Source organism: Sarcophilus harrisii, chromosome 5, assembly GCF_902635505.1.
Source record: "Sarcophilus harrisii chromosome 5, mSarHar1.11, whole genome shotgun sequence".
In the NCBI taxonomy this organism is placed as follows: domain Eukaryota; kingdom Metazoa; phylum Chordata; class Mammalia; order Dasyuromorphia; family Dasyuridae; genus Sarcophilus; species Sarcophilus harrisii.
In genome coordinates, this window is record NC_045430.1 from 83,225,406 (window position 1) to 83,245,852 (window position 20,447).

Genomic DNA, 20,447 nt, shown 5'->3' on the forward strand with positions numbered 1-20,447 from the left:
AATCTCATTTATGTAGTTTTTTAAAGTTTATAAAATATTTGGCCAAAGTGAGATAGATAGTATAAATGTTATTATTTCTGTTTTATAGCTATGGAATCTCAAGAAAAGTTAAATGACTTTTTTTGTGGTAGTTATTGGAGCTGTGGAATGGCCATTTGACTTTATATACATGATCTTATTTGAAACTCACAATAACCATCTACAGAAGGTGCAGTGGTGGGCAAATTAACTGTGACAAAGTGAATTTAAATGTAATTGTAAGGAACAATATATCTTATCAAGAACTCCACTGACTGACTCACTGATGAATGTAGGAAAGATTTATTTTACATTCTTTCAAGAATTGGGTACCTAGGTTAAGACATACTTTTGGAACTTGAAAGGTGGTATTTTATTTCAGATTCTGAAGAGCAAGCCTCTCTCCCCAGATTCTCCATTAATTGGGTGTTACAGAAATTACATAATGTGAATCTTTACATAGCCAGTCCCTGCCCCCAAGAAGCTTATGTTCTTTAAGGGGAAGATGACCTTGAATGGCAAAAGTCCAAAGGATTTTTTTCATATCTCAAGTCACCACAGCTGATTGCAAAGTCCCTGCCCTCAAGGAGCTTTACAGTCTTATGGAGGCAAAGTTCAGAGGGCTTCTGTTTATATCTAAAACCTCCAATTCCTGATTATTCATTAATGTCCTTGTGGGTTTCAGTTTTCTAATTTAAGTTTCAGTTTTCTAATTTAATTTTCACAACTCTCTGGAAACCAAATGCCCATCTATTTCTCACAATTATTATAAACTTTATGATTTTATATCTTTACAAAAGCTTATTATGCAGTATGACCTCCTTTTGCTGTACTTGTTTTATTCTTTTGATTTAATATTTTCTAATAAAAATAATTTCCTCTCCTTTATACCTCTCCCAGCTTATCAATAGAAAAGAAAAGCAAACTTCTTATAATAAGCATGATTAGTCAAAGAAAACATTCTGTTATTGGCCATGTCTTAAATATATATAAATATATATCAAACTGGTTCTTCATTGCAGTATTTCTGTCTAGAGTGGGTTAGCATGGTTTATGATGATCTTGGAATTGTGATTGGTTAATATGTTTACAATAGTTCTTAAATCTTTCAAAGTTGTATTCTTTAAAATGTTATTTTGTAAATAATTCTCCTGGCTTTGCTTAGATTAAGTTCATATAAGTCATGGAAGTTTCTCTGAAACTATCTTTCTCATAATTTTCATGATGTAATAAATAGTATTGTTAAAATGATATGTACCCTGTTCTTTGCCACCACAAAAAGAGTTGGCATAAAAATTTTTGTACCTAAGGTTCCTAATTTTTAAAAAAATTTCCTTAAAGTATAGGCCTTGTAGTGGTATTTTTAGGGCAAAACACAGTAACTTTTTTGAATATTGTTCCAAATAGTTTTGTTGAATGGCTGAACTAATTTGTAGCTCCATTATGAGTGTATTAATAGACTTGTTTTTCCACAGCCCCTCCAAAATTTATCATTTTCCTTTTGGGGAAAGGGGTCACCTTTTCCAGTGTCATGAATGTGAGGTACAACCTCAGAGTTGCTTTAAGTTGTATACCTTTAATTATCAGGGATATGGAACATTTTTTTTAATGTAGCTATTGCTATGTAGAATTTCTTCTTTTGAAAACTCCCTATTTATATCCTTTACATATTTGTCAATTGGAAAAAGGCTTTTATTCTTACAGATTTGAATCCATTTAATGCTTCATAAATGCACTTTTCAAAGTCTGATCTTGATTATTACAGTTCATAAGTTTTCAATGGGGTTTAAATGAGATCTATTTCTAGGACATTGAAATATTTATTTTCATTATTTTAATCTTTCATGTTGTGTGGCATGGTAGATTGTCATGATGTATTCCATTTCTATTTGGGAATTTCTGTTATTCTAGAACAAATATGCTTCTCAGTATATCAGTATATTTATTATAGTTTACTTTCTCAATGGGGATAAGATTTGTAGGCCACCAGATATATATATATATTTTATTAAAGTTTTTTTTATTTACAAAGCATATACATGAGTAATTTTTCCAACATTGACCCCTGCATAACCCCCTGCCATAAATTTTTCCCCTTCTTCCCCCCCATCCGCTCCCCCACCCAGCAGGCAGTTCAATACATGCCAAATATGCCAAAATACATGCCAGATCCAATATGTATATACATATTCACACAGACATCTGGTTGGGCAAGAAATATCAGATCAAGAAGAAAGAAAAAGAAAAACTGAGAAAAAAGAAACAAAATGCAAACAAATATTAACAGAGAGAGTGAGAATGCTATGCTGTGTTCCACCCTCTGTTCCCATCCACCAGATATTTTTTTAAAAATTTCCCAAACATTTTAAGGATATTTGTATGTTTTAATATCTGACATTGTACTCAGATTTTATGGGTTTAACCTGGACTCATTTTGTGGATTTGTAAAATTGAATAAAAAATGAATTTTACTGATAAAAATTACATTTTACTATCTTCAGTGCTCCATTCTTTGTATTGTCTCACCTACAACAAGTATTTTTTTCTTCATAGTAATGTTGAATAGCTTTAAAAAACAAAAAAACAACTTGTTCTTGTCAGGAACAACCTCTCTAGCTGTCAGAACTGTCAGAAGGTCTTTGTTTTCTGATAGTTAGTTAAACTATTTTGTAGCTGTAGTTTTTCAGTCCTTGGCATTGTGTCTACCCCCTTCACCATTTCCCTACCCTCTATTTTCGACCATACTTAGTTTTGTGATTCAGTTCAACTATTTCTGTCTCATTGTTGGCTTGAATGATACTTGAGCTTGATTTTCCCATACCAACAACTGCAGCAGTATCTCTTAACAGTTAATTTGCTATTTTAGAGAAAGAATTTTTACAAAATTTTCTTGAATTAATATTTGAGCTTAAAAATGATAGAATTAAATCACAAGAGAAAGCAATGTGTATGTCATGAAGGCCTGCTGAGGAAACTAGCTCAGTTCACTTTTCTCTGGTCAAGGTCAGGTGTTCTGCATTAGATTAATAAAAGCACACATTCCTGGCCATCACTATCATGCCAATCCCAAGTAGTCTATGCGTTGCTGTAGTAGTTTTCTTTATTATTTTTCTTGTACACAGGTGGAGTTTGAGTTCTGACAGGTTCATTGACTAGACCATAAGTGGTCATTCTTGGCATGTGGGGTAGCCAGGCAGCTCTGATTATTGTTTTAGCAGTGAAATTTTAGGTTTGGAGAGAATGCTGAAGTTATTCTAATATTTATGATTCTCATGATGGAGTAGGTGTTTCTTAAATAGGCCCCAGAGCTATAGATTTTCTCAGTTGTGTCAGGAGATGATTACCCAAGTGTTGATTTTTTTTCCCCTGCCTTTAATGATTTCTCTTTCTCTCTCTCCCCTCTCTCTCTCTCTCTCTCTCTCTCTCTCTCTCTCTCTCTCTCTCTCTCTCTCCTTTCTCTCCTTTCTCTCTCCCTCTCTCTTCCCCTCTCTTGCCCTTTCTCTCTCCCTCCCCCTCTCCTTTCCGCTCTTCCCCTTCTCCCTCTCCTTCTTTCCTCCTCCCCCTCTTTTTTTTTTTTTTTTTTTTTTTTGCAGAGACGGGCTTCCAACCATGGGCATGCCAGAAAAAGAGCCAAGGTGAGAGAGCTATAATTACTGCCTTCTATCCTGGGGCATTGATTACCATTATTGTCACTCAACTCATCACAATTATCTAGTTTTCTCAGTTGCCTTGGGTAAAGCTTTCTCATGATCTTTTCTCTAAGTCTCCCTAGCTATCCCCAGTCATTTCTTTTAAGTTCTTATTATGATGTTGTGGTTTTTGCTCTTTTCCATTATCTGATATTGTCATAGTTAAAGTACTGTTCCATTGCTGAGAGGGAGCAGTCTACAAACAGCCACCCTTCTTTGAGCAAAATGGGTTATGCTAGTTCTGTTGGAATTCCATCCCATCAATGGCCTTTAAGAACATGGTGAACATGGTGACCAAGTACAGTTTTCCTTGTAATAAATCATGTTCCCAATAAATTATGCCCTCTTTTTATAAGAAATGAGCCAACAGCTTTAGGTTATTCTCATTTTGAGTTAAGGGATTTTTAAAAATTCATATTTAAAAACCAATACTATAAAGAATAATTTTAGACAAAGGTATCACAAAGGCGTGTAAGGTTTTAGCAAAGTAACTATTAATTAGTTGGGGGAGCAGTAAAGGACTAGAACATCTCATGCAGTGGAAATGGTTGTCACTGTGTTGTTTTTCTCTGCCCAAAGAAATACCTGGTTTAGAAAAGCTATATGGGTGTTTGTATCTGAGTTGGGGGGAGGTATATGTGGTGTGGTACAGTGTATGTGTGGTATGGTGTGTGTGTGTACATACATGCATGTGTACTTGCTGTGAGCCAGAAGTGTGATAACCATCTCTGTCACTGTACTTGACTATCATAATAAAGATCACCTTTCCTTCCACCAGCTCTTTGACTAGTAACAATCTGGATGTGCTTTCAGCTTTTTGTACTTTGCCTTATTTTGCCACATATTGTCATAAACTTCTTAAGAGAAAAGACCATGTCTTGTGCTTCTTTTTTAATGTACTACAACACCTGGCTCTGTGCACACAGTACATGATAAGATCATAGATTTAAAACAGGACCTCACAGGCTAATTCAACCATGCTTTCATTGGATAGATAAAAATGTGTTCAGTAGTTTTTTTTTAAATTGATTTAAATAATTCTTAATCATAAGAAGCAATATGATATAGAATACCCAAGTTGAGGTCTCATGGATAGATAAAAATGTGTTGAGTAGTTATTTTTTATTGATGTAAATAATTCTTAATCATAAGAAGCAATGTGGTATAGAATACCCAAGTTGAGGTCCCATGTCTAACATATGTCATATGAATGTGTGACCCTGGATAAGACATTGTATCTTTAATACTGTGTTAATCTTAATCTTTTAATACTCTGTTTCAGATTAGTTGCTGATTTTCATTATTAAAGGCAATTTCCTCACATAAAGTATCATATTAACGAAATTATAAGTTCTGGACAAAAACAAAAAATAAACCCCAGCGTTGGTCCCTAATATGTTACATGAACAGGTAGAAAAGATTCTAAAGAAAACAAAAATATGAAAGATTAGCTTAGTATATTTAAAGGAAATCTAGGTGCAAGCAACATATTTTTGACAATGTTGGGGAATTGATTTGCAAGGTATATAAAAAGAGGGAAGGATACAAACATGGGCATTCATCATTAGTATTAAAAAAGGCAGGTTGAGAAAATATGTCTCACTTTATATGCCTACTTTTTTATTTCTACTAACTTTGTAAAATTAATTGACATACAACCAAAAGGCCTCAAACAAACAAAATGCAGTAGGTTTCTGTTGATTGGGAATGTTTAGACAAAGTGTAGCATATGAATATAAAGGAATATTTTTACTTCTTAAGAAATTATGAATGGTTCAGGAAAACTCTGGAGAACTTCTGTGAACTGGTGGAGATCAAAGAAAGATTAACCAAGATAACAATATACATACATACATAGTGATGTAAATGAAAATACCAAGAGTCAGTTGAATTCAAATTCAGTCGCCATTAGTGATTTCAGAGTCACAGATGACAAAACACCACCTCTTCCTCTCAATAAATACTGAATATTGGATAAAATATCAAGCTAGTTTGATGTATTGATTGATTTTATTTAACTGTTTGGCTTTGTTATGGGGGGATTCTAAGATTGGAGGTTGAATTAAAACAGAAATTGATGGGTATGAAATAAAAAGATCTTATCGAACCTTTCTTTAGGAAGAAAATGTTAATAATGCAAATTAAACTTAAAAGTATGTTGTGCATACATTTTGGGGGAAGGACAGAAACAGTTGTGACACTCTTAATAGCATATCTCTAGATGTGACTATCTTGTAGCTAGCAAGTGTTAAAAGACAAGACTTAAATGTGGTTTTTCTGCCTTCAGTCAAAGCTAGTCCTCCATTCACAAACATCTCTTCTTCTGGTCATGCAGTTGACTGGAAAGATCAATTTTCACTTTGCTTATTTTCACATATAAAAAAAAAATTGATTTAGTTGAGTACAACATTGCTTTAAAGTCTCTGCTGCAACAGAATTGCTCCCATTCTTATGTTAAAAACAGAAATAACTTTGTTCAGTTATTCTGATTATAAGTATTAAAGATATTTACCATGTTACAATGACATCAAACAGTATAAATAGGTGAGGGATTTCCTATAGGTGATAAGACTTTCCAGATGTTCTTGGATGATATCAAACCTCCTGGCCACCTCACCTCCATCTTGTAACTACTCTTAAGTTTGACATAATCTATACAGGAAAAAAAAATGAAGTGGACAAAGAATGAATGCCCCTTATCCAGGTGATGATATGCCATTGGATAGATGACTTGTGATAATATATACTGAATGGGGTATACAGGATTCCATAAATTTGTATTATGCATATATTATATTGGACTTTGAATTAGGCCTAGAATTGAATAGGAGAGGAGAGAGCTGGATAGTATTTGGGAAACTATGCAGTGCTTTTATAACTCCAAGATTCTCTTTAAAACAGCTTCATTTTTTTTTTTTAATGTTCTTTTTATTTCTTTTTTTTTTTTATTTTAAAAAATTCTTGGTTAGAATTTTATTTTTCCAAATACATGTAGTTTTTAGCATTCATTTTTGTAAAATTTTGTGTTCTACATTTTTCCTTCTCACTCCCTAAGATAGCAAGCAATATTTTTAAACATGCTTCCATATTTGGTATATTGTGCAAGAAAAACAGACCAAAATGAAAAAATCCATGAGAAAGAAAAAGCAAACAAACAAACAAAATGGTGAAAATAGTATGCTTCAATCCACATTCAGTTTCCATAGTTCTCCCTCCTTCTCGATGTGGATGGCATTTTCCATCCCTGGTTTACTGGAATTGACTCGGAACACTGTATTTCTGAGAAGAGTCACGTCCATCACAGTTGATCATCATATAATCTTGCTGATACTGTGTACGATGCTCTCCTGGTTCTCAGCATCAGCTCATGTAAGTCTTTCCAAACTTTTCTGAAATCAGCCTGTTCATCATTTCTTATAAAGCAATAATATTCCATTATTTTCATATACCATAACTTATTCAGCCATTCTCCAATTGATGGTCATCCACTCGGTTTCTAGTTTCTTGCCACTAGAAAGAGCTGCCACAAATATTTTTTGTACATGTGGGTCCTTTTCCCTCTTTTATGATCTTTTTGAAATATATTCCCAATAGAAATGCTGCTGGATCACAAAAGGACCACAAACTGATACGCAGTTTGGTTGTCCTTTGGACATAGTCCCAAATTCCTCTCCAGAATAGTTGGATAATCTCACAACTCCACCAATTCTTTTTTTTTTTTTTAACAACAGTATTTTTCCAGTTTTGCCATATGATAAGCATGGAGTGACAAAGTTAATGAAGAATGCATTCTAAGTCACCTAGAGGAGAATGGAGAAATATATACAAATCATGAGTAGACAACAGAACCTTATCATTGAAGAATTGTTCAAAAGTGGCTTAAAAGTGTCAAAGAAGTGCATGACTGAAAAAAAGAGATGGGGTGACAATGATCCTCTGCATCAGGTTGGAAGAGGTAATGGCTGAACACCCTGTGTGCTTTGCTAGCACCTCTGCAAGGCCCAGAGGGTGAGCCACACTAAGTTTGGAACACCATATAAAGACCTCAATTCATTATTTGAGAGTGTGCTTCCAGTTTTCTGCCCTGGCATTCCTCATGAACTCCCTAAGGATTCTGCCACTGTGAATCAGCTCATAACTGGTATTTGATGTTTTTTACTTTTACCTTTAAAACCAGTTGAGATCTGTCCCTCTTTTCCCAAAAACATCTCAGTTAAGTGACCATCTGACTCCAGACATATATCTTAAGGTAGTGTTCATCACTCCTTTGTTAACTAATCTTAAACAAATCCAAGGACATTTCAGGCCCACATATTCATCTCTCTCAACCAATGATTGTTGGTCAGAGATCCCAAGTCATAGTTGGAATCAAGAATGACTTTCCTGAAACTCCTGAAAAAGGCTTTTCACATACAAAAGGGAAAGCTTGGAAGCTGTCCAAGGGAAGGTCACAAAACCTTCCAAGAACTATGCTAAGTGGTTTACAGATGCCTCAATTGATCCTCATATGGCTATCATCCTCATTTTATAGTTGAAGAAACTGAGGCAGAGGTGAAATAACTTACCTAAGGTCACACAGTAAGTGTTTTAGGCAGGATTTGAACTCAGGTTTTTTGGACTAATGTTCTCTCCATTGTTCCACTTAGCTGCCCCTAAGTAAGAGCTATCACAGCAGTGTACAAACCTGTATGGATCTGGACTCCTATCTTCATCAGGATGTAAAGAATATTCTTCCTTTAAGAACATGTCTCTTCTAGACATGTGTGGGTTTCCATTTCCTAGCCCTAGTGTGCATGCTTAGATTATCATATTATAACTCATTTCCATTTCATGTGCATCCTGCTGATACTAAGAGACACTACTCTGAAATAACACTTTCAACCATAAAGTGGGGGAAAGGGACGAGGGTAAGAAAATATTTGCCATCAAATGAAAGAATTAGAATGAGTTGGAGAAATTGATCAAGGATACTCAGTTATTAATTCCTTAATCTCAGGGACTCCTCATTCCAGTCACTATAATAAGAAGCTCTAATTTACTTTTCTCAAATATGCATATTTTATATTTACTTCTCTGTGTACATATTGTTTCCTCCCCTTCCCATCCAACCCCTGACCCCTCACTTGGGGGTAAGCTTCTTGAGGGCAGGGATTGTTTTGTTTTTGTTTTTCTTTCCTACATCTTAACACAGTGTCTGAAATAGATTGGGGACTTAATAGTGCTTTTTTAATTTAATTTAATTGGGTGGGCTGCTTTTTTCAGATTGCTGAAAAGAAATGAACAAATGATAGGATGAAATGGGTTGAAAAAGGATGAACAGACTAATGTCTGAAGTATCTTTAGGTAGAGCTTGCTTAAAATGGGCCACCCTCCAGTTTTCTTGCTGGGAATCCTAAACAGTCTTTACAGAAATGGTTTTCAGAATAAATTGTTTGATTCTGAGGATTATCCAATTTATAAACTATCCCAAGCAGCCTAGTCATTTGTAACATGGCAATGGAGTAGAGTTCATTCATTCAGCATTTTGCATAGCTTCCTTTAGTTGATCTCTCTTGTTCTGTAGTCATTCTACACTCTATGTGCATTTTTGACTTATGATTCTGGACCTGGATTTGGGGCACAGATAATTATACCAGATTATTTCCCAACCGTTGATGTAGTAATTGCTACCAGTATTCAGGTTGCCTTTAAAAATAGTAGACCTGCACAGACCTGCATAAGAAGGACCTAATTTTTCTGGTATGTGTTTGACAAAACCATAGAGGATACCCCTGAATTCTCAGCTTGCAAATGTCTTTTTTTTCCTAGTCTAACTCTAAGCTGAAGCTAGTGCGGAGCCTGGCAGTGTGTGAGGAGTCCTCTACCCCTTTTGTTGATGGGCCACTGGAAACCCAGGTATATTCTTACTAGGAAGAGTACTTCCAGGATTTGGGAGCTTCTTGGGTCAGGATAGCCAGCAATAGGAATATCTATCTTTAAAATCAGAGAGGAGGATGTGTCTTGAAGCTGCTGCAGCCATAGTAAGCAGAGAAGATGGACCACCGAGGATGTGTCAAGGAGATTTCAGGGTTGGGAGATAAGTTTTCTTGCCAACCATCTTTACCTCTTTCCATGTGCAGTTAAGGCCTTTTTCATTCTATATAATTACTAAGAAAAGTGTGTAACCAGAATTCTTCACTTAGCAGACAGAGATAGCCAATAGAAAGAACTTTGCCTCAACTCTAAGACCAAGAGGCCTAGCAGAATGAAAAATATATTTGATAAACATATTCTCTTTTGTAGAAGAGATCACCTTCAGATTGCTGGAATGTCCTTTCCCTCATTAATTATACTGTTTTTATCCTTTTTTTCCAGGATATAATTCAATTGCATATCAGTTGCCCCTCTGATAAAGAGGAAGAGAAGTCCATGAAAGATGGTTCTGAAAAAGAAGACAAAGACAAAAATAAAGAAAAAGTCCCAAGGAAAATGCTGTCTAGAGGTGAGATGTTTCCCTTCCCTAGAAACTCCCTGAAAGAACCTTTCCCTTCACAGTTTAGGTGTTTTCTTCCTAGGTCCTTGATCATACTGATCTTACCTGCCATTTGGAGTATCCCTGCGGGAGGAGATGATCTAGACGACTTCCTTTTCCTTCTTATCCCTATTCTACCCTTGAGTTCCAGGAGATACTCCAACTATATTAGTACTATTTCAAAGGAGGACATTTCAGGCAATTCTGATATAGTTTTATGATCAAAATAGCAGAATATGAATAATGTGTGCTAATCTAAAAATTACTTATATTTGACTTGTGAATGCAGAATCAATTATATGAAACTTTCATTGCAGAGTTGCTTTCCTAATTAACCTCTTTTTTAAAAACTTCTTGACTGATGATAAAGTATTCCCAAGGCCATGCTGAGTGACAAAAGGAGAGTATTCTAGATTAAAACTTTCCTTTGGACCCATTTTTTGAATGATACATGCACATTTATTCACTATTGTTTATTTACATAGACTCTAATGTTGAAGCACTATCTGCTCCATCTACCATTTTCCCCTTCAGTTGGAAATAGAACATGTTCTGTTGCATTCGGGACGTTCAGTTAAATGCTTAGGAGTCAAAAGGTGTTTCTGTGTGATATTGAGTAATATTGTGGTATCAACTCCTGATTTTGTTAGTGTCACAGGAAACCTAAGGTTAACCTGTTGGGATACCAAAACTTTATATTCTTTGGTTTTGCTGTTTTAATTCCTTATTATGTAGATTCTTCTTGCCTTACTTACCAAGGCTATTGTATGAGATCAATGCTCTGTTTCAATTATTGTGTGTGTTTTTGTTATTGTGATTTCAGACTCTAGTCAAGAATATACAGATTCTACTGGAATAGACCTACATGAATTTCTAATAAATACACTGAAAAAAAATCCAAGGTAAGAAAAAAAAACCCAAGGTAACTAAAGTGTTTAAGAATGGGGTGATGGAACTAGGGTGAGCAATGGGCTGTCATGGTAGAGGAAAGATAGCTCATGCCACCGATCTCTTATTAGAATCCAGTCTCTTCAGAGTAGAGTTTAATTTTGTGATTACCAATATGAGATTTTTGATTTTGAATTTTGAAGGAAGGAAATCTATGGACCTAGGATGGCTATAGAAAGGACAGTAAGAATAATAAAGACACATAGAACATTTCCAAAGAACATAAGTTTTTAAAAATTGTTTTATATGACAAGTTAGACCTCTTAATTGAATAAAAATCCGATAGATAAGAAAACAATGTAGAACAATGATTATAAAATAATTGAATGTCTTGATGTTAACATGACCACCAGAGAATGTCTCCCAGAAGAATATAAAACACATTAAAAACAAAGTGAAAAAATAAGAAAAAAGGGGGGGAAAGTGAACAGATTAGGTGGTTACTCTTTTTTTTTTTTTTTTTTTTTTTTTTTTTTAATATAGTAGCTTGATGAAACATAATAGATTAGTGAAACCTGGACAGCCTTTGTATCACCAAATAAGTTACAAAAAGGGTTGCAAAATGTTCTTCACCTATGATGTTGTGGGGTTGTCTTTTTATTCTTATAGTCACGGATACTTCTTTTTAATATATTTTTTTTAAACAGGGACAGAATGATGCTGCTAAAGTTAGAACAAGAGATTCTGGAATTCATTAATGACAACAAGTAAGTCTCATATGTATGAAACACATTTTTGAAGGGGAAGATATCCTTAGAGGAAAAAATCTTAGACTATGCCTTCGGGTAGTATATTTTTACCTTAAAATCTGAATTTTAAAGTAATTACTCACTAGGCACCAAAAAGAAGGAAGCAGCCAAAATAAGAATCACTGTGTGAACAAGCCAAAGAAAAAGTTTTTGGTCTTTTTTTTTTCAGGCTACAATATAGATCAGAAACAAAAATTGGTCATTTCTTTTCATTAATCCCTGTCCTATAATCTACTCTACTTCATTATTTGGCTTCCACCTCATTTCCTGAATCTGTTTTTTTTCTGGGCTTTTGCCCTAGTGAGTCCCAATCTTGAATATATTGGCACAAAATAAAATGTCTTGAATACAAGAGCTGTAGGAAAGATCTATTGGTTCACATTCGATTTCTCATTATTTTTTAAATAATAACTTTTTATTCTCAAAATGCATGCAAACATTCACCCCTTCCTCTTTTTCCCTTCCTCTTATCCCCTCCCCTAGACAACAAGTAATCCAATAGATTATCTCCTTTTATAATGTTCTTTTTTTTTCTTAGAAAACTACCTGAGTCTGAAACTTAATACAGATAAACAAGCAAAAATCATTTCTCTTAAATTGATTTTTTTTTGAATGTGTGTTCTTTTATTTTCTCCAACCTTGGGGCTGTTTCCAGTAACCAGTTCAAGAAATTTCCTCAGATGACCTCATATCACCGGATGCTATTACACCGGGTTGCTGCCTATTTTGGAATGGACCACAATGTTGACCAAACTGGAAAAGCTGTCATCATCAACAAAACCAGTAACACAAGGATGTAAGCAAGAGGGCAAAAACTAGGAAAGCTCTCCTTGATTTGGAAAATGTAGGATCAGGATGTTTATGTGTTAAGGGAAGGGTACTCTGCCAACTCATTCCTGGATCTGTCATATTAGTTGCTGTGCTCCTATACTTTTGTTTTAGTTTTCAATAGTTCTTCATTAGTTACAGATGAAGTTTTTCCAACTACTTCAAACCCTTTTAAGAAGTAAACAGAGCAAGCATAAATCACCTTTCTCTAGAAGATGAACCCAGGCCTTTCATCTTGAGATATAGGTGTAACTCTGGGACAAGAAAAAGAATGCAGAGATTAAAAAATGGGGTCTAAACATTCTAAAGAGAGCCCTGTATTTGTAGTTAAGGGTTACTTCCGAATGATCATGTCTAATAACTAATTTAACTAAGAGTCGTAGAGCATAAGGGAATAAACCCAATTTACTTTCTAACAGAAGGGTCTCTTTTTTTTCCCTAACATTCTTCCACAACCCCAGCCCTGAACAGAGGTTCTCAGAACATATTAAAGATGAGAAGAATGTAGAATTTCAACAGAGGTTCATCCTGAAGAGAGATGACACCAGCATGGACCGGGATGATAACCAGGTGAAGACTCAAGAGGGGAGGGACAGATCTGCAGAGAAAGTTTTCAGTGAGAGAGAAACTGGGAAGAGAGGGAAATTTTTATGAAAAGGAAGAAAGATTTAGAACTTGAGTCCAGCCACATGGAATATACCTTAACTCAGCTATTTGACTGCATTTGTTGATCTGGAAGCTACCCTTTGAATCCCATAGAAACAATAACTAAGGTTTGCTGGATTTTCTCTTTTTTTTTTTTTTTTTTTTTTTTTTTTTTTTTTTTTTTTTTTTTTTATGGAACTCATGTACCCTTCTCAGAGCCATCCCTATGCCTCCATTACGCTTATGGTATTATGTAATATATGACAGTGCAAAGCCCCTTCCTGCTTCTTCAGCCTCCAAACATATTTCTCTAGTAGCTGGGAGATTGTTTAGGACATCCCAGAAGCCAACCCTCTCCCTCTCCCACTTGTCCACAATCATATGTTCCTGGAAAGTAGAAAAACATGTAGGTAGGCAGTGGTATAATTTACCCAATTTAAAGGTGATTCTGATCCCTTTTTTCCCAATCTTTTAGTCATTTTCTACCTCCTACCACTCAAGGTGAGTTAGTTACATTGACTTTTGATGTTGGGTTCCACAAGTAATATCCCCTCTATAGCACATACCTGTGGGGAAGCCTGTCCTTTCCCTGCTGAGTTCCCAGTTAATTTGCTCCAGGTTTCATTTACTGACCTGTCTACTGTCTTGACCTTGTGGTCTCCTTTAGGCAGTAATTGCTTTTGCTGGGTTAGTTTTCCCTCTTCTTCCTGAGTTGATCAGTTTAGCTAAGTGAGGACTCTCTGTAGTTTCTGATGTAGTCTCCAAAGGGTTGTGTAGCAAGAGAGCAGAAAAAGAAAAGTTATGTGGAATTTGGAGGATCTAGAGAGAAGTTGATATAATTCTACCTACTCTCTGTATAATAAGTAGTGTCCCACTTTTATTCCTAACCAGGATGTAGGGTGCTATGAAGAAAACAAGAGCATTTTCTGTGGACATATATGAGGGAGGTTCCTAGGTTAGAGCATCATGATGGGCGTGGACAAAGTGGGCCTGGTTGGGAAAAACAAAGCACAACAGCCTTTCCATGCCAATACCCTTCTTTCCATTTCTCCAGTGGCCTGTTTTTTAAGAATTAGAAATGTTTCAGGCCTAGAGGCAAATTAAGTCAGAGACCAATGATCTCTAACTTATACATACTTTTCAACTTTGTTCTTGAGCCATAATGGCTCTGGACCCTTCCTCAGCTGTTGGACTTGGTGAGTAGGGATTATACAGTTGAGGACTAACGTCTACTTGGAATTGGACTTCAGAAGATCTGGTGGAGTGCGGGTTCTTAAGGAGCCCTGGTTACAGAGACCCCCAATTAGCCAAAGTGTAACTCTCCTGATGCTTAAAACTACTCACTGGGGGTTGGTAGGTCAGAATGAATAGTTCACTGCAGTTGCCCTCTTCTCCAGATGCTTTCCCTGTCCCTTCATTAAAGCCATTGAATTAAAAGTTAGATTCTCTTAGTGGTTCATTCCCCTTAGATATTCATCTCACCCAAGGTCTTTTAACGTTCTAAGAGAATCTAAGAATGTATGACTTACAGTTTATAGACTAGAATGGTGTTCAGTAGTCATACTCATCTCTAGATACACCAAGGAGCTGAAAAAAAAAGGCGGAAATTATGACCTGAGGTGGAGAGGTGATGTTTCTGCCAAGCTCTGCCCTTTGCTATAAAATTAGGGTTCTTTCTGTGTTTATAAAATTAATCTTTTCTTGGTTCTTAGCCTCCTGGGCAACACAGTGTGCATCCTTCTTTCTCCTCTTCTAGCCCTAACTCTCTCCATTCCCTTTGCCCATCCAGCCTTCTTGTTGAACCTTCTCTTTATTCTTCTTTCTTGTTTTCCTTTGTCCTTCCCTCTTTGTTTTGCTGTTTCTTTAAGTCTACACACATGCATATATGCACATATACTATTTTTCTATTTCTTCCTCCCCCTAATAACCATAGCTAACATAAGATTAAAGAGCTTGAGATGACAGTTGTGCTTTAGAATTCATTTTCAATGTCTTGTTGCCTAAACCATAGTTTACATCTTCAGATTGAGAAAATAGTTAATTAGAAAGAAGAGATTTAAGCTGACCCATTAGTAAAATTTTCTCCTTAAACTCTGCTAAGGATACAATGGTTTCTCTTCCTTATCTGACTTCTTTCTACTTCTCGCTCTCCTTCCAAGACAGTATTTTATTTTCCAGGATTATTCTAGGCTCTCACTGGCTGGAGAGGTACCTGATTGTTGCAGAGAAGCAGCCTGACCTATATAAATGGTTGCTCTTCTTGATTCTTTGGGAGGTAAAGAGAATGACTCTTACCATCCCTATCCCCTCACTTCCCCTCTGCCCAAATCTCTGTCTCCCAAACTGCATGGCCAGATGTATCCAGTGAAATCTGCCCAAGATTAGATTTTTTTTATTCCAATTTTTTTGATGGCAACTATAAACTCTCCCGGTTTCTCTTCCTTGCTGGTGTGCAGTGAGCTTGCAGTACGAGGAGAACTTAACTAGCTTAATTCTGCTCATCGATCTAGATCAGAGTTCCATTACAGGATGGAAGGAGGAGCAAGTCAATAGAAGAGAGAGAGGAGGAATATCAAAGGGTTCGAGAGAGAATATTTGCCCGAGAGGTAAGTGTAGCTTCTGAGAGTTGTCAGCCCATAGTTCTTAGTGCTTTATCTTTGATACTGTGAATGGAATGACTCTTCCATAAATGTTTAAAAAACCAACATCATCCAGTTCTAAATTTGACCTCCAAAATTAAGTGTATTAAGTGTCTATCGAAGGAGTCACAGATTTTTATCTGTTATTCTTAATGTTTATTTATTGTGCAGCGGACAAGGAGGGCCGAAATTTGGAACTGGCTGATTTTGGTAGACCTGATAGATTGAAAATAGAATTGGTTATGAGCAGGGCATCTGGGAGGGCCCTAAACTTTGCCCATCCCGCCCTTCCCACCACCCCTCCAACTTCTACTTCCCAGTTTTAGGCGTCATTGCCTCCAAGGGGCAGATTTACTATCTATGTGGCTAATACATCTGTCTTATTTAGTCACCCTAGTTTTTAAGGATTTTGATGATTTCAGAAACATGGGACTGGTGTCCATTCTCTCTGAATTCCTTATTTCCAAAAGCATAGAGAAAACTACTATTTCCCACTCAGTATCCCACACTGCCCTTTGAAAGAAGGAGCCTCTTTCTACCTATGTTTCTTACCTTATACTTTTTGAAACACAGCTGGCTCCATGGGCCTTTTGCACTTAGAGCCACATAGGCAACGTCATTCTCTAAGGCAGTTGGGCCATGTCCGTTGTTCTTGGTCCCAACGTTCTGTCGCTCTGCCTCTGCATACTGGGAGAAAAGGAGGGGCAGTAGGAATGCAGGAATGTTTAGTCAAGAAAGGATAGTGTTAACAGCTACCAGTCATACTTAGAATGAAGAACCAACATCCCTTTCTGTCAATAGAATGGTCACTTAAGACAGGCTTAATTCTGACCCCACTATCCATTCAAACCCTTACTTCCTGACTCCTTTCCCTTCTCCTCCTAATTACCCTTCTCCCCACCCTCAACATGCTACTTCTTACTGTCACCCAGCTCAGAAGAACAAAGTGGGGTAAGGAGGACGTTTCAGTAAAATTGAGCTTTCTCCATAGCCTCAGAAGACCCAAGTCCTTCTACAGAATTTAATTTGAACCACTTGTGCAATAAGTTTCCTTTCCCAAAGCCCATGGAGGAATAATCTTCTTACCTTATGCCTGTGTGGGCTTTCACCTCCTGAGTCAGGATAATCCTTCAGAAATTCAGTGAACGTTCTGACTAAAGCTTGCCATCCCGACCAATGATTGGATGAAATTTAAGGAGAGTTATCATTTGCACATGGCTGGGGTCAGTAATGTTCTGTAGCGTCATATGGACAAAGTAATAATAGTATCCTTCATTAAAAATCAGAAGCACTGACAAAGGCAACCTGATTTGATGCTGTTCCTCACCAACCTCCAGTCCTTGTTAGCTTCATAAGCAACACAAATAAGAGAAGCACCCACCACGTTAGCCTTTAACAAATCAATAGACTGTGAAAAAATAAGTAGTTTTTCTTAATTAAATAGTGGCGTGGGTCTGGTTGTCAGAAATACATAGAAATTGCAACACAATAGAAACTAAAGAAAATAGTTTAGAAACCTTCTGTCCCTTTTTTCCAAAGCCCCTCATCTTTTCATGCCTCTACTGAGGCCTAGATTCTTTGTCAAATCTCTGGATTTCTGAGTTTCACGTTGGATCCTCCTCCTCCTTGCTATGATGGAGGCATTAGGAAGCTTTGAACTTCCAGACTTGAGAAAGCTGAACACTGCCCAAAAGCCCGAGGAAAGAAATTGCTTGATTCCCAGTTGCAAGGGACTCCTCACCAGGCAGAGGGAGTTGATTAAGTTGGCATTGTAGATTCTGGGGTAAGGGAGAGTCTAAAAATAGGAAAATAAGGTGGCAAGAAGGCTGTTTGGATGGAAATGCTGCTGCTGCTGCTGCTGCTGCCTTCAACAGAGCTTCCATGCTCTAGAAAGGGAATGTTGTCCTGCTTGGGTTTCTCTCCAGTGCCTACCCAGCTCAGTGGCTAGACATTGTCAGTACCGCTCTGTACCACTGTTTATCACATGTCCAGGGGAGTCCACCTTGATGCTATTTGACTTAGGATTTTCTCTAGATGCTAGAAAGTAGTTTCTCTTCCTTCCCCTTGCTCCATTCAGCCTCTCTGGGTTTCATTAGGGCCACTTTCCTTAGTCAATGTAGTAGATGGACTAGCCTCAATGGAGTAGCCATTGAGGGTGCTTCCAAATCACCTGAGTCTTCTTCTACTCCTCCATAACTCATATGAAAAGTCCTATCCATAGTTTAATAAGCCCTACCTCTGCCCCCTGAGGATTCAAGGATAAAACAAGAAAGAAAACAAGTTAGATAGATATACCTTCCTCTTCTCCCTTTTTTCCATTCCTATTCCTTACCATCAAACAGATACTTAGGGAAGCATTCCAGATCTTAAAACTCTTTCCCATCAAAAATCCAAAGTTAGAGTGGGTGTGTGGGTAAGGGTTCCCTTTTCCCTTTTTCTCATCTAAGATCATTTTGGTGGGGGTGAACTCCTTTGGTTTGAGAACCTTGGGTATTCAAAGTGTCTTGGACGCCCTTTTTCAGATGTGCCATGCTGTTTTCTTATAAGTTATTTTCCGTTTTCTCCTCCCCCACCTAGACTGGCCAGAACGGATATCTAAATGACATCAGGTTAGTACCACTTAGCATGTTCCCTGCTTCACACTGAGCTTTGTCAGCAAGGATAATGTAATCCTGTAATGATGCTTTTCTTTGATGTTAACCAACAGACTCTCCAAAGAAGCCTTTTCTTCTAGCTCTCACAAAAGAAGGCAGATTTTTAGGTACCTCTGTGTGTTCCTTCCCCCCCCCCCCCTTTTTTTTTTTTTTTTTTGCCATAATCTGTTCAGCAGAGTGAGTTTGCACCATGCATGGCTGCTTGTGGAATTGTTCAACCTGTGGTATTTGCAGTATTGGATTCCTTCCTCTTCCTTTTCCCTCCCCCCCTCAAAAAAAAAAAAAAACCACACTGACACAATTCCTGCTAAATTATATTATTTCTGATTAAATGTTGAGCCTTTGATAGGTAGGTGAAAGGGACTGGAAGAAGTCTCCCTTCTCTCTTCTGTCCCTAGAAAAGCTTAAAAGAGTTGAATAAATTTGATGCAATTAACACATTTATTTCTTTGAGGAAGAATGAAATATGTCTTCTACAGATACTGATCTTAAATTTGAGGAAGGATCTGGGGAGTATGTTCTTGGTTCAGGAGAATAGGTTGTATGGTCTTTAAGAAGAAGAGACTCCTGAATTCTTACCTTTTAAACAGTTTGTTTGGTATTATTTATGAATAATTCCACCTGGAGGCAAGGAAAGACAAAATAGCTTCTGGAAGGGCCTACCTGCCCCAGGGTGGGCTGAGAGCATGTTCTTTATATGGTTCTCTTTCTCCTACGCTTCAATCGCATTTAGTGCTCGTGAATGATGCCGGATTGGCAGCCCCAGAGCCTGGTGCCCTCCCTTTGTCCACAGAGCAGGTACAGCATGAGTTTCTCCCTTTCACTGTGGTATCTCAGTTCTATCCCTGCAGGGACCATTTATGGGAGGGTTAATGGGAGAAGCCTTTACTCTAGGGTTGTATCCCTATGTCAGTGTTTCCAGCTCATTTAGCATAAAGGGCTGGCTTCTGGATTCAGTCACTTGTTTTTTATCATTACTTTTTGCATCCTGTGCTCTCCCCATTTTATAAATGAGAACATTTCAATATAAAGTTCAGATCTCTTCATTTAAAGTACCATGAAGTTAGACTTTGGGCCCAGGCAGTTTCTAAATGGTGGAAAGCTAGATGGTGCAGTGAATGGAGTATCAGGCTTAGAATTAGGAAGAGTCATCTTCCTGAGTTTAAATCCAACCTCAGATACTTATAAACTGGGTAACCCTAGACAAGTGACTTAACCCTGTTTGCCTCAGTTTTCTCATCTATAAAATAAGCTGGAGAAGGAAATGGCAAATTGCCCCAGTATCTTTACCAAGAAAACTCCCACATGGGGTCACAACTAAAAAACAACTGAACAACAATATTTAAATCCCTCCATATGTGATTTCCACCCTTGATTGGCACTCAAATTAAATCCATGGTGCAAAACCAAGTGAAACTAAAGCAAATGGAGTCCATATAATTGAAGTTGAATCAGAAAGGATGTGGAACTTTTCTAGGCCAAACCAAGCTTGCTATACATAGAGGTCTGCCTAAAGCCTCCATGTATAGGAAATTTTCAAATAGTTTTGGGGATTGGCAGTAGGGTTTCTTTATCTAGTTCCTGGGTCCATTCCTCAACTCAGATTCACTAGATTCCTACTCAAGATTATCTTTTACAAAAAATAAATGATGATGATTCTGGACTCTGGAAGTCCAGAGCTGCTTTTCTCAAAAGACACTGCAAATTCTTTGAATGAAGTGTGGTTTAATAACATTATCATACATTTTTGTAGCAATGCATAATTT

The 20,447-nt window shown here is 37.0% G+C and overlaps 1 protein-coding gene and 1 long non-coding RNA gene across 13 annotated transcripts in view; one reads left to right on the forward strand and one right to left on the reverse strand.

Moving 5' to 3' along the window:
* R3HDM2 (R3H domain containing 2) overlaps positions 1-20,447 on the forward strand; it is a 156,169-nt gene that overhangs the window by 105,980 nt on the left and 29,742 nt on the right. For 6 of the 12 annotated variants that reach the window (XM_031941111.1, XM_031941112.1, XM_031941114.1 and 3 more), the window contains 10 exons: positions 3,612-3,653; positions 9,516-9,602; positions 10,062-10,188; positions 11,042-11,120; positions 11,814-11,873; positions 12,571-12,711; positions 13,205-13,313; positions 15,899-15,994; positions 18,605-18,636; positions 18,735-18,788. In XM_031941111.1, the coding sequence (XP_031796971.1) occupies positions 3,612-3,653; positions 9,516-9,602; positions 10,062-10,188; positions 11,042-11,120; positions 11,814-11,873; positions 12,571-12,711; positions 13,205-13,313; positions 15,899-15,994; positions 18,605-18,636; positions 18,735-18,788 (827 nt within the window). The remainder of the gene's footprint in view (positions 1-3,611; positions 3,654-9,515; positions 9,603-10,061; positions 10,189-11,041; positions 11,121-11,813; positions 11,874-12,570; positions 12,712-13,204; positions 13,314-15,898; positions 15,995-18,604; positions 18,637-18,734; positions 18,789-20,447) is intronic. The other 6 variants (XM_031941105.1, XM_031941109.1, XM_031941104.1 and 3 more) reach the window with 3 other exon arrangements.
* On the reverse strand, positions 12,942-16,704 carry LOC116419687. The gene is made up of 5 exons (XR_004229965.1): positions 16,580-16,704; positions 14,918-14,975; positions 14,733-14,800; positions 14,022-14,147; positions 12,942-12,997 (listed from the first exon to the last, which is right to left on the reverse strand). It is a non-coding gene; the product is annotated as an uncharacterized LOC116419687 (long non-coding RNA).